The sequence below is a fragment of the Halichoerus grypus genome, chromosome 5, assembly GCF_964656455.1.
Source record: "Halichoerus grypus chromosome 5, mHalGry1.hap1.1, whole genome shotgun sequence".
NCBI lineage: Eukaryota > Metazoa > Chordata > Mammalia > Carnivora > Phocidae > Halichoerus > Halichoerus grypus.
The window spans coordinates 64,802,619-64,816,582 of NC_135716.1; the positions used below are offsets into that span (position 1 = coordinate 64,802,619).

The 13,964-nt window shown below is 40.6% G+C and overlaps 1 protein-coding gene across 1 annotated transcript in view; it reads right to left on the reverse strand.

Moving 5' to 3' along the window:
• Nucleotides 1-2,121: 2,121 nt before the first annotated feature.
• Nucleotides 2,122-13,964, reverse strand: part of TRIM55 (tripartite motif containing 55) — a 28,184-nt gene continuing 16,341 nt past the window's right edge. Inside the window, exons 5-11 of the mRNA XM_078071764.1 lie at nt 9,632-9,865; nt 9,264-9,286; nt 9,036-9,160; nt 7,500-7,735; nt 5,830-6,117; nt 4,378-4,465; nt 2,122-2,180 (exon numbers count right to left, since the gene is read on the reverse strand). Coding sequence (XP_077927890.1) covers nt 2,122-2,180; nt 4,378-4,465; nt 5,830-6,117; nt 7,500-7,735; nt 9,036-9,160; nt 9,264-9,286; nt 9,632-9,865 — 1,053 coding nt within the window. The remainder of the gene's footprint in view (nt 2,181-4,377; nt 4,466-5,829; nt 6,118-7,499; nt 7,736-9,035; nt 9,161-9,263; nt 9,287-9,631; nt 9,866-13,964) is intronic.

A 13,964-nucleotide genomic window follows, 5' to 3' on the forward strand; every position in this document is an offset into this window, starting at 1 on the left:
AATCCTCAATCCTTATCTCACAATACAAAAATTAACTTAAAATGATCTTAGATCTAATTTAAGAGTTGACACTATAAAAATTCTAGAAGAAAATGAGAGAAAATCCTTGTGATTTTTCAGTTAAGCAAAGATTTCTTAAAACACAAAAAACACAAAGCATAAGGGAAAAAATGACAAATTGAACTTCATCAAAACTAAAAATCTTTGCCCTTCAACTGGGAGAAAATATTTGCAAAATATGTTTGATAAGGGAGTTTTATCCAAAATAACATAAAGTACTTTTACAACTCTCTAATAAGATAAACAACCCAAAGAAATTGGGCAATAGTGAACAGATACTTCATCAAAGAAAATATTAAAATGACTTAGAAGCACAGGAAAAGATGCTAAACATCAGTAGTCATTGGAGAAATGCAAATTAAATGACATAGAATACACATCCATTAGAATGGCTAACATGTAAAAGATTGACACAGTACCCACCGGGATGCAAGGAGGGGATTAAGTGCAAAGGCACACGAGGGCACTTTGTAGAGTAATGGAAATATTCTACATCTTAATTGCGGTAGTGGCTGTATAAGGCTACATATTTGTCAAAACTGATTGAGCTATAACACTTAGGTATATTTTTAAACCACATATCGTTCATCTCTTCATTCATCTAGTATTCTGTGATTACCTCTACCGTGTACATTCTAAGAATTTGCTCTACTGGGCAGTGAGGTCTGTAAGTGCCCTTAGGTGGATTTTAGAGTTGAGCCATCATGGATTTTAATGGAGTTTATGGCATCAAAAGGGGTAATCGCAGCTGTGTAAACATTCAGCTGAAAGGGTGCCTAGGAAGAGATTTGGAAGAGTTGGAAGTGGACATTTATGGAAGAGCTTCAAGGTAAGACATGTATTTTGAGAAATGCGATGGGCTGTCTATTTCACTGAAAACCTGTTACTATTGTCCCTTAGCGTGGCTTGTGTCAGGGCTGAGTCTGTAACCCTCTCAGTGAAAACATCCTGGGATAATTTATACAATTCTTAGTACTAAATGTTTCACTCTCCACTGTGTAAATCAATGAATCTTTTCTTTGAATAGTTGCTTCATCTTCCCAGTGAGAAAACTGAGGCTCAAAGAAAGTAAATGCCCAAAGTTAGTGCAGAGAAGTGGCAGGCAGGAACCTAAGTCCTTTTTACTAATTTCATGGATCCTTCCAGTGCCCTAGACTTGGCAGAATTTCTACCCACCTTGTTTGTCTATTTTCAGTCTTGAAGAATGGAATGTGAAAAGTAGATATTCTATTCTTAAACAAGGAGCTATGATACAGTAAATCTTCTAGGTTCTCTTATAACCACAACTTCATACTCTGGTAACCCAACTTCATACTCTGGTGAAATATATGAGTTGAGGTTCTTTAAAGAGGCAGAAATTGCAGCGATTTTAATGTCAAAGTTCCTATCTCCAAAGCAACGGATTCTGACTGGGGTGTGGGGTGGGGTGAATGGAAGATACTCTGACCTTGGGGCAGCTGCCATGGTCCAGCTCAGGTGTCACCCGGAGCAGCTGCCTACTTAATCCACCAAATAGGAAGACATTTCTCTGGAAATCCCTGTTCCCTGAACAGCTCCCCTTAAACACTTTGGACAAATTCTTCCATACAAGGCCACTAAGCCTCATTAGGGAGGGAGGAAGGGGAACAGGGAGGGTCTTTCATTGTTGCTGCTCCCACTTCTGGAAAAATCTAACTGCCACATATATCCCCAATAAAATACTCAACTGTCCATGAATGTGGGTGGTAGGAGTCGTCCTTGTCTTAGCACCCAGGTGTAATTTGCATGTAAGTTGTATAGGAAGTTCAGGAAGGGCAATGGAGGGAAGCAGACTGGACCCAGAAATGGCCATACAAGGCATGCCCAGGAGGTGAGGCTCACAGAGATTGCTTTCCAAGGGCAGCTGACCTGCCTTCTTCCCACCTTATTACTGCCCTGTCCTCTAAGATTGACTAGGGTGTGATGTCACCTTTTCAAAATAAATGTAAACATTAATACATGAAGTAGATCAAATGTTATTTCCCCCAAACTCTCTTTGCATTGACTGAACATACAGCAGATATGGCCTAGAAAGGTGGAAACTTAGAGGGCAATTTTGCAGCTAAAGACCAGTTCGTGTCCAGGGGCTTTCACGGGGTTTTCTGGGAGAAATAGGATGTTACAGGATTCAAAGTGCATCCTGCAGAAGAGTCTCTCTTCTATGGAATTCAGTTTTGCCACAAGGCTGAAGCCAAACCTTGTTGAGAAATTTATTTTTTTCAAGAAAGAGGGTGGGAAAGGCAACAATGCTTGTCTGATCTAACAAAAAGCAGAATCCCAGTTTGCCACTGATGGGGATTGCCTGTGTGCTTAGGTGAAGAGAGAAGGCACGGGACAAAGTGGAGATTGTATGGTATCAGAAATCACAGGCAGCAAAGGCAACGGCAGGTTTCACTGTGTGAATGGCTGTGAAGAAAGCACCTGGAGACAGAACATTTGCCTTCCTAAAAGTCTGAAGGTGACTGAACTGAGTTTACAGATCCGTAGGTAAGCCTGAGATGCTTGAGATTCTCAGGCAAGCTTATTCCCTGACACATAGTAAAGAGAGGTAAGACCACCCGGGAATCAAGGAGAGCTTTTGTATCACATCCTAAATGTCCAGGGAAAGACTAAGGATAAAGTGTGAAATTCTAATAAGCTAACCTTGCATTGGACAAATACTAATTTAGTGAGTTGGGTTCTGAGGTGGTGAAAGTAAAGCAGGCCTGCAAAAAATCCACAGAGGCCAGGAATCTGATACTATGGTGAGGTGTCTATTGATCTGTCCATATTCTTTGCAACAGGGAATGCCAATCACTTACTCCAGAGCACTCCCATCTGTCTCACCCTTATCTTAGCAGACAGGCATGTGAATGTCGGGGTACATGACATGGGCTCAGTGGATGGCGGACAAGAAGCATGACTCTCCCCCTGCAGCCTCAGAGAAGCATTCCATGGCAACAAAGCCCCAAACCTGAATTCTCAGAATGTAAACTGAACTCTTCAGACAATTATTCAGATCCACAGTTATTCATGATATTCCCATAAAATATGCAGTTTTCTCTCTCCCCCATTTGCCCCACTGAGTCCATGGCCAATGCTTCCACCCACTGCTCTTCGCCACAAATCATGAGCAGACTCTAAGGACACTAGGAACATTCTAGGGTACACAGATTTCTGGCTGACTATTAGAAATTGGGGGCAGATCCTAGTCACCGACTGGTGACATCACAGGGACCCCTGGAGATCCTACTGTCATTGCTGAACGGACAGCTAATGAGGCAGAAAGGAACTCTGATGGGAGCTTCCAGAAGAGTCAATGTCAACCCAGGAAAAAGTCAATGAGGCAGAAATAGCTGAGGCCTTTCAGCACCAGTCGCCCTGAATTGCTTCTGAGCTACAGGCACAGGGAGCTGGGCCTCAGGTCCAGCAGGGTCATTTACTCAAAAGTACAGGAGGTTTGAATCTTTAAATATTATCAAACTGATAATCTTCAAAAGGCTGTTAAAGGAGTAAGATGTCAGTTCCTATGCAAATCTTGTAACAGTCATTAAGAAAAGGCTTGGCTATGAGAAAGGTGTCTCAAAAATAAAGGCTGTTGGTTTTATGACTTTTCTTTGGTTCTCATTCTTTATGTCTGGTGGATGAACATTGATCTTCCTGCTTTTTATTCATTTAGATCTCACCTGGCTGAAATCCCCTTGATGGTGCTGCACCCAGGATACCCTTCCCTCAGAGATCTCCTCTCTCAGGAAAGACTGTAGAGTCTGAGGGTTCAAAGAGAACTGAGAAGTCACCTGGCCCACCTGCCCACCAGCGCAAGAATTGCCTGCGGATCTTTGACAGGAGTCATCCGGCCACAGCCTGGGTGCCTCTGGGGTAAGCAAATGAAATGTAGCTACTTAATCTATGGAAACTGTACATATTCCTGAACTAGTCCTTTGCTGGTCCTCCCTCTGCTTTAAGAGCAGTGAATCCTCACAGCACTATTGACGCCTTTTGAAACTGGCCTCCCCTCATGGCCCTTTTGGAGGGTCCACTCTTACTGGATTACTGAATAATTGCCCACTGAGTCACTGTTCTGAGTCAGGATTCCCTTCCATGCAGCATTAGACAATGGAGCAATTCTCCTCAGGAAGGCACCTTGAGGTGATTGCACTGTAGGGAGCTTGAAGCCATGAGTATTATCTAGAACTTGGTTCTTGTTCAATGGCTGAGCCTCAAAGTTGGGGAGAAATTTATCTCTAAGCCTATAGAGTAGGAACATTATGGAAGAAACTGCATGAGATGTTAGTGAAGGGAAAAGAAAATATTTCCTACCCATTAAAGCAAAAACCAAGCACTGAATCTGACGCCAGATGTAGTGAAGTATAAGAAAAGCCAAAAGTGCTAGGCAGATTGCTAACTCCTGTGAGAAAACAAGAAGAAAGCTTCACTGATATTATCACATATTATATTTTTCAACATCATTTAGATGGATTTTGCGTTTTGGTTTGGAGCCCTATTACATGCTCCTATTATGGGGTTTTGCACCACTGTTTTCAGAAAACAGCTCCTTCTGACTCCCACTTCCACTAAATATGTAAGAAATCCAATTAACTTTCTAGAAATAAAGTTCCCATAAATTTTCTAGAAAACTTTACACTCCACGTTTTAACCGAAAAACTACCTCAAAATGTTTCCTCACACCAAACAATTATTTTTGTAATTTTTCCATTTTTGAAAATAAATATATGACACAAAAGCATGTTACTTTCAGTTTTCCAAAAATAATTTCCCTTTATTACTTCATGAAATTAAGGTTCACTTGAGCAGGTACAGTCAAGACAATAAGTAACTTTCTGATTTTTGAAAAATGCCGTTTGTTGTTCAGAATCACATGATGACCCAGGAGCACGGAACCAGGGAGTATTTCTTTGACATTCCATGTGTGGGCAACACTCATATCCACCCATCATTTAAGAATGTTCATGAGTATGGAGCAACCATGAGCATTCTTCCTTGTGAAGAAATTATGGAATATTTCTTCTAGGGAATCTTTGAGCCATGCAAACATCTGACCCATTGTAGGAAAAAGACATGGCCTTCAAAGTACATTATAAAAAGGAAAAAAAAAAAGGTATTACGTGACCCTTAAAAAAAAAAAAACCCAATGTAGGAAAACCTGTGCTTTTCTGCTCCCAGCAGCACATGTTTAGGAAGCGCTGGTTTAATCAAGCCAAGACTATCTTTTTCTAGCCATAGCCAGCACACTCCCAGAATCCATGAATCAACCAGAGGTTATTTTCCAGAGCGGACTTAGAACTCAGTTCAAACGTGCTCCTTCACGGTTGCTGGGAATGACACAAAAGCAGGGGATTAGTCTTTGGGAGCCCGGGGAGGACACAGAAAAGGCTGAGCAAGGGCAAGTGGCCTTGGCGAAGGGGAACCTGGGCCAGCAGCCAGGCACCGAGAACAAAGCAGCTTTCGACTGCATGGACTGCAAGCGTCAGGGCCAGGCGTGCTTGGACCCCCTCCCCTGGGACGCCAGGTGTGGGGTCACCACATATGGGTAGAGTGAAGTCAATCTGTTTTCTTTTTTGTTTTACCAGCCTTTAAAAGAAACAAAAAGCCCCCCACACAAGCCCAAATTAAGGGATGAGTTGTTTCTGTGTTTTTCCCACAGCCAGGGCTTCTTTCTGCCCCTCGGGAAGCCCTTCTTTCTTGCTGTGAGCCCAGCAGGACGCTAGGTGGCGTGGGGGAGCATTCGGACACAAGAGCATCAACACTAACCTGAGAAGTAGCTGCAGGTGAACTAGTTTCCTTACCACTCACTGCTGCCCTCTCACCAGCTCCGGCTTCTGCCACTTCTGCCTTCTGCACATTCGGATCCTCAGAACCGGGAGGCCCTATGTGTCCCAGACCTTCGCTCCCTGGGGTGGAAGGTGGGTTGGTGCTGGCTTGCCGGGTTTGGCCTTTATACCAACTAGGGTAAAACAAGGGATCCGCAGTGTCCGTTGCTGCAGGGACTGGAGTTTCAGACTCTGTGGTCTGCTGAGAGCCAGTGGGGACAACCTCCCCCTTAATCGGGACAGATACATTCAAAAGTAAAAAAAGAAGAGGAAGAAGAAGAAGAAAAAGCAGTTGGTTTTAGTTCCCTTTGGGTTTGAAAACTATGAGCTCTCTGTGCAGTGCCTGATTTAGCGCATGTTCTAGTTCATCCCACCCTCTGCAAGCGCTCAGGGAAGGAGAGCAGCCAGCTCCCCTCTCTCTGGGCCCCTTCACGTGCCCCCTCTTCTTTTCTGCGCTTGTCCTTCACCAGATGGTAGCCTGGACAGATACACAGCAGACGCCTGAAATGAAGTTTGCTTATAAAATATCTGATATAGGAGAAAGGTCAATCTACTGGCCACAATTAATATTTTGACATTCCAGGTGGGCTCCCCAAACCTCTTTTCTAAAATCCCAAATTGATCTTGTTGACCACATCCAACTCTCATTTAGTTACCACACCTCTTTCAAACTCAGTGCGATTGGTATACCCAGAATTTCAAGATTCTAGGAACCATAAATAGTATTTCAGCCTGGTTTCCTATGGAGACGGAGCATAGAATATAATTCTCTAATTCAGAGTTTCCCCTCTGAGGTTTTGTTTCTATAGATAATTTCAATCCACTTTGAAAGCAGGTGCAAAACCAGGGCACCTTTTTGATGAATCTACATTGCCCACAAACTCCACAGCTCGAGACCTCTCTGCTGCAGGTGTCATGACATCGGCATGAAGGCTTGAAAACTGGACGGTGACATCTCAGAAACTAAGGGTCAGCCAATCAGATAGAGGATTTGGGATGAGTTATCTCCTGGGAAATTTCTATTAACAGTTCTGTTAACACATAATCTCATCAAATGGCAGATACATAGAAAATTAGACGTTGTTTGCCCACTTAATGAAAGATGTAGTTATATGTCAGGGTCAGCAACAGGGACATAAACTAGCATGACTTCTCTATCTACTTCCTTTATTATCTATAGAAAATTCAAAGTTCTGTAGGTATAGTCATTTTTACTTCTCACCTTAGATTATTTCTCACCCTGTACCCCATATCTGTTTTCAGAGCAGACCCAATCTTCATGACATTGGCTCTCTAGGAACTAACGTGTTACACATATACCCCTCTCCCCTGCACACAGATTTCCAAACATTGCTTCAGGTTTGAGGGTGCTATTGGCGGGGAAATCGTGTTAAACTCGGTCTCACCAACCAATTATAACAACACTGAACCTTGTTGAATCACTAGAGGACTGTCCCCCCTGACGCTGAGACTGCTCTGAATTCTTTTGTCTTCGACATACAAATGTCTGGCCTATAGTTACCCTTTTCTTAAGGCAGAATAAATTGTTTAGGCTAGTCAGCAAGGAGGCACACCCGTGCGTCCTGTAGGAGGGAACTGGTGAATGGTTACCTGTGTCACTGGGGCATCTGCAACAGGTGGCAGGGCTGGAGGTGACTCTGGAGAGGAAGCTGGAAGTGCCCCTGGGGCAGCCTGGAGCTCTGAGGCCAGCTGAGAGGGCTCCAAGGCTTTCTCCGGACTTTCATCTTCTCCTGATGACTCTGTTCGAACATTTTCTACCTCTTCCACTTCTACTTCCTCCCCTTCTCCTTCTTCTTCTCCTTCTCCCTCTTCTTCATCTTCATCTCCTGGTAAGGTAATGTGTTTTTAAAATCATTATAATTATCACTGCAGCTGTGAAATCAATTAATGGCCAGTACTTACAGCCCCGATTAAGGTCAGGGCTAGGGAAATCTTCTCCATCAGACTGGAGTATGGCCCAAGTATGCCATGCTGGGGCTTGTGCTTCTAGCTAAATGTGGACAGGAGAAATGGGAGGACGGGCCCAACCATCACCATCCTCTTTGTTCCCCTCCCCAGTACAAAGTGCAGTCCTTACTACTACCGTGAACTATGCACCTGACCCCCCCCCCCCAGAGCGTGGTCACGTTTATACCATATTCTGTCACATCTGCAAGCTCCTGGAGGGCTGGGGCTGGGATAGTCACTTATCTCTGTCAGATTAAATAGAAATGCAACTCTCTTCCCTTTCTCAGAAAACATACAAAACCCTGTCTTGTTTTCATGTCTTACCTCCTCTGTTCAGAATGCTGACTTTTGCCACAGTTAATGCCGTGACTCTTTTCCTAACACGTTGATCTTAATATTCCCTCAGGCAATATTAAGAAGAGACAATATTAAGTCATTTTTTTTAAAAAAGATTCATCCTGAAGACTTGCTTCTAAAATTACATCTGTACACACTGATAGAGCTTCATGGTTATTAGTGGTCTAGCCAAGGAGTCTTGTCATCTAGATGGGCTAGGATGAATCAAGACAATCAAAGTTTTGGTCAGTTCCAAGGTTATTTTCCTCTTTTCAATTATTTCATGAGGACACATTTCCAAGAAGGCGATCTCTGGACCAAATGGTAGAGATGCATTTATAACTCATGAAATACAGCTGGTCACAGAGAGCCAGTTTTGTTTCCAGGTGTGACTTATTCTGTGACTCATTTACTATTCTTGCCCTCTAAAGTCTGATTAAGTGGATGAGCTACAATATCTATCCAAATGTCTTCTACATTTTATTTTTATCTCATCCTTAACCTTGCACTTGATGGCACTTCACATCATTGTGTTTAACACCTTGTATAGGATTGATCTTGAGACATCATCATCACCATCAATTATTAAGTATTTGACTACTAGGAGTCAAATGCCCAATAATGGCATTATAATGGGCACTGTGCTGTGCAAAGTTAAATAAACACTGTCAACCAACTATATGAATCCGTAATGAAATAGAGTTTCACATTGGATTATGATCCTTGTATAATTGTCGACATCCATTCTGGAGGTGATTCTGAATCCCCTCTTTCTCCTGCTGAACCCAGCTGCAGCTCTCACACACCTGCAACTTTGTCCAAATGGTCACAAGAAACACAAACCTCTGTAAAAATCAATTTCGCGGATGATTTTTTCTTCTCTATTGAGGTTGACTGTGAAATGGTTCATGTTCTCATAACCATGTTCTATTTTCTCCATCTGAAATGCCTTCGATGCTTCAGAAATTCTGCAACAAAGACAAGTTGCCACTTTCTGTCACTGTCTAATGTTTGATAGCCTCGGGTAAAAACGAAAAGTATGCATTTTTCCATAAAATGAAAATTACTTACTTTTGTAACAAGGTTTTGGCATTCTGCGAAAGCAAACAAAAGACAGACCTACTTAAATTCTTTTCATCAAAGACTTAATTCTTTCCTCTGCTGACTCTGAAAATCTCAGAGCTTAGTTTCTAAATGCCATGAATTACTGCTGTTTTATACCAGAACCCTCTTATATTTAAGTGATGTCATGGTCCCTTAAATATATGCTTATGAAGTTGTTTAAAAATATGGAGACATGAACACATAATGAGCTTATATTTTACTTGGTAAAATAAATCAAAATGAGATGAACATAAAATAACAAAAATATGATGACAACACCTTCTCCAGCACCCACCTTCTTGGTTAGTTCTATTAGGTACCAAAAGAAGACTTGCCTGCAGAAACACTGCCATTTCTGGCTCATCCATGAACTGGATTCCTGATTCAACCAACTTTGACACGTTTTCCAAATGATCAGAATACTTTTTGATCAGAGCGCGGACATGTTCCAGTTTCTCCTCTTGGGTTCGGGTAATGACTTGGGTCATTTCATTTTTCCTCTCCTCCAGGATGCCATACAAGTAATCAAACTTCTCACAAAGTTCCTGTTTCTGTTTTCTGCAGCATTCCTGTTAGTTGGGTTAGCTCATGTTAGAAAGTGTTTGAAAGAGTGTCTATTTGGAGAAATCACCTGGAATGTTTTGGGAGATAAGAAAATGTACTTACATAAGGTATTTTTTTCCTTTCCTTGAAGCTGTCCCTTAATTATAGATTCCCATTGTTTTGATGCTTTGAAAAGCTCATATTTATCAAATTTTATACTTAGACAAGCCAAAATCAACCAAATTGGCTAAATGGATCAATGATTTTTCACTATGTTCTTTATAAATGGAGAATTTCATAGAAATTAGGACAGGTTTTTAAAAAATTATGTATTGGTTAGATAGCTTATAGTTTTATATTTTGCCTTCGGCTGAGTGTGTGTATATGTATGTGTGTGAAAGGAAAACACCGTGGTACTTCCTGGTTTGTACCCTTCAGTCTCTCTCTGCTTCACCTACACTACTCCTGTCCTAGTTTCAGTCCTCCCATGGAGATTCTGAGGCTTCCCATTGGCCTCTGCCTCTGGAATTTACTTGAAGCAAACCCATACGCTACAGCCAAATTCATTTTCCTGGAGAACATTTCCCTGGGGTATGGTGCTTTTTCTCTGACTACTCATTGCCCAAACAATAATATTTAAGCTTCATAACTGACTTTCCAGCTTCTCCATGACCTGGTTCTAGCTTTCCTTCATAATACTGTACTATTCTTCATCACATACCCTGTGTCCAGCAAAAACAAACCACTCACTTTCTTTGTTCATCATTTCCCCTCTGTTTAGAATGTTCTTCCCCAATTCACAGTTGCAAAGTCTAAGTAATTAACTTAAAGACATTGTTGGAATACCACTTCTCCTATAAAATGTTCTTTGATCTCTATGACTGAATGCCATCTTTTAGTTCTTCTGAAATCCCATAATAGTTACCATCAATGGCATACACCTCTATTCACCTAGTCCTCTATTTATCCAATATTGTCTAAGACAGGGAAATACTGGATTTGGTCTTTGATTCCCCGAGAGAAAGGCTGTATGGGAAATCAGACTTGTCCATTTGCATTGTGTGGCTGAAGCATCTCCAGTACCATTTAACTTCCTTCTCTCTGAGTCCATGTTTAAATCATAATTAACTTTCCAGTTGGCCCGGTCATTGGCCTTTTGGTTTTTCAAGCTCCAGTAAGCTTGATGTGTATATATGCCAATTTCCTTGGACCTGACCATCTCTGGGTCCAGGACCTTTACAGCTGAGAACAGGCTTTGAGACACAATGATCCAACATAGCTCTCCTTCCCGATGGAGTCTTCTTGGGAATCCAGCCAATTTATCTGACATTTCTGACCTTTGTGACCCTTATTATGTGTTCTTTCATTTTAGTAAACACTGGTCACTTAGGTGTCAAGTATCACTCTTTTCCTATATGTGAGTATCTTAAATATCTAAAGTATAGTCTCTTTAAGGATAGAATCTGGGTCTGCCTAGACCACTTTAGACAACAGATGTTCAGTATATATGTGTTGAACAGGTTTTTTTAAAACTGTGTTTCATTTTCCCCCAATTTCTCTACTGTTCTTAGAGTAAGGGGAAAAAATGGATAACCTAAACCAAATTGTTGATTATGAAGATACTCCACAAATGTGCAGGAAATACACCTCTCCCTCCACTGCCTCCCTTGGAACACAGTCAATTCTCATCATACTTTCTGGCCAATAATAATTCATGAAGGAGATCCAATGATTCTAACCATTTTAGTAATAATTACCAGTTAATGCTGTCATCCACCCATCCATTCATTCATTTAGCAGTCAATTCTTAAGCATATCATTTGTGTCAAGCACTAGGCAAGGCTCTGGGGACCCAACAATGAACTAAAACATAATTCCTGTTCTCAAGGAGCTCAGGTCACTGAATGAGAAAGACTATGGACCAATAATATAATAGCAACCTAGTAGGCTGAATAATTGAAATATGTTAGAGATTTATACCAGGTTTTATGGAAGCATATGGGTGGGGGACATTCACGGGGAGCAGGGGTGGATGGCTCAGGAAAAGCTTTTTACTGGAAGTGATGCCCAGCTTTGGCCATAAAGGATGAGCAGCAGCAGAGGAGGTGTGAGGAGGGGATGAAAATTCATGGAGCCTTGACAGTTGTCAAGGTAATAGGACAAGGACTCACAAAGCATGTCCAGACATGGAAATCACTGGGCTTGTCAAATTTGCATCCATTTCCAGCCCTTTGGCTTGAGATTTGGACGATTATGAGGCCTCAGAGCTGAAGCCTCATAGTAGCTTCCCAATCAAACGTTCTTTCACTGTATTGCTTTCTGTTTTAAGCTCACAAGAAACCTTGTGCCTACTGCATTCCTGAAATATGCCTCTTTGATGTTCAGAAGCTCTCCTGTTTACTGCAAAATATGATGGTTTCTAGCTTATTTTTCTAAAAGAAATTGTGCACTTAAAACATATATAACAAATAGTAAGATGTGATACTGGTAGAATATTTTTGTTTCTCAAAAGTTTTCTCCTACATGATTTAATATGTATGAGAGCCTTCATGGTCACAAAACCCAAATTATTTATAGTGAGAGTGATGCGAAGTCATGTGTCATGGCTAGTGTTTTATTTAGTGGTTAAAATGAAATAACCACTTTATTTTTACATTATTTTCAATTCCAAGTATATTTTATTTCCATTGGATTTTCTAATGGTTTTTACTATATTAATTTTAATAAAATTACTATCATTTTAATAGCAACTAGTATTTACTTATTTACAGTGTATGAAATGCTACCCTGTGTGCAGTTTATGCTTGATTATTATTATTATAAGACTACATGCTGTATAAAACCCTTATAATATTACCTGACACATTATGGGTACTGTATCAGTGCTTATTAAATTTAGATCCAATTATCCTTAACTTGAATTATTCAGTTGTGGAATTTTGAAGTTGCATGGAATATCAGAAGTAACCTGCTCCAAAGCAATCATTTCACTGACGTGGAAACTGAAGTCCAGCAGAGTTAAATCATTTTCTCAAGCCATTCTGCCATTTATTGTTGATGCCTGGCCTAAAGCCAAGAGTTTTGAACTCCTAGGTTACAGCTACTCCTACCATACCCTGCTGTGAGATACTGGAAAGTAACTTGAAAAAAATTTTATGTGAACTACTGTGAACCAAATATGTCTTTTAACAAATCGACTCTGTAACAAGTAGACTTTTAAAGAAACCTCAAATTGTTTCAGAATTATATTCATTAGTTTATTCCTTCAGCAAAATTCACTAATTACTATGTACCAGGCATTAGAAGATCTAAAAACCTGCCATAATTTTTCCGGTGTTCATGAGAAGGGTAGAAAAATTATTATATTTTCTAACAAAAACCTTAACTTCTTTTTTTCTCTTGCTTAATGTGCCTTTAGTATAATTCTATGCAAAATATAGTAAGAGTCAGAAAAATCTGTTTCTGAAATAGGAAAAATATGCTTCTTGGAAGTATGAAACTCATACTTACAAACTTTTAGAAACGAGTTTAAGATGTTCAGGTTAACCTAATGTCAGATTCAAATGAGAAATACTCCATGAAATTAAAATTGAATTGACTGAGGTGGGTGCCCTTCCAGCCTTCTGGACTACAAGACCTTCAAAGTTCTATGAAAGTCAGTTAACAACAAACACCTCGGACTCACCCTCTGAAGTAATTAGAGAACAGGTATATGCTATGAAAGAAAAATATGCTCCTAGAGGCCAGCTCGCTAGTGATAGTGATTACTCTGAATTTCAGTACCTACTGTGCCTTTGTAAATATGGATCTGAAATGCTTTCAACAGTGACTTTCTAGTAACCTGAAAAATGGAATGGGAAAAATGTGGGCTTCTGCCTCATCAAAACATCTGCAGGTAGCGCATACTTTAAAGGATGATTGTTACCTGCACAAGCATGATAGCAACCATCTTTATCTCTTCTCTACAAAAACGTCCTCACCTCAAAGATTTCTTTTTGCTTTTAACATTCTTTTTCACTTATTTCAGTTAAAAGACTTGGTAAAAAAAAAAAAAAAGGCTTCAGTAAAAATTCTTGGCTGTGTACCCTCCCCCTACCCCCACTTCTCTGGATAGTAATTGAATCA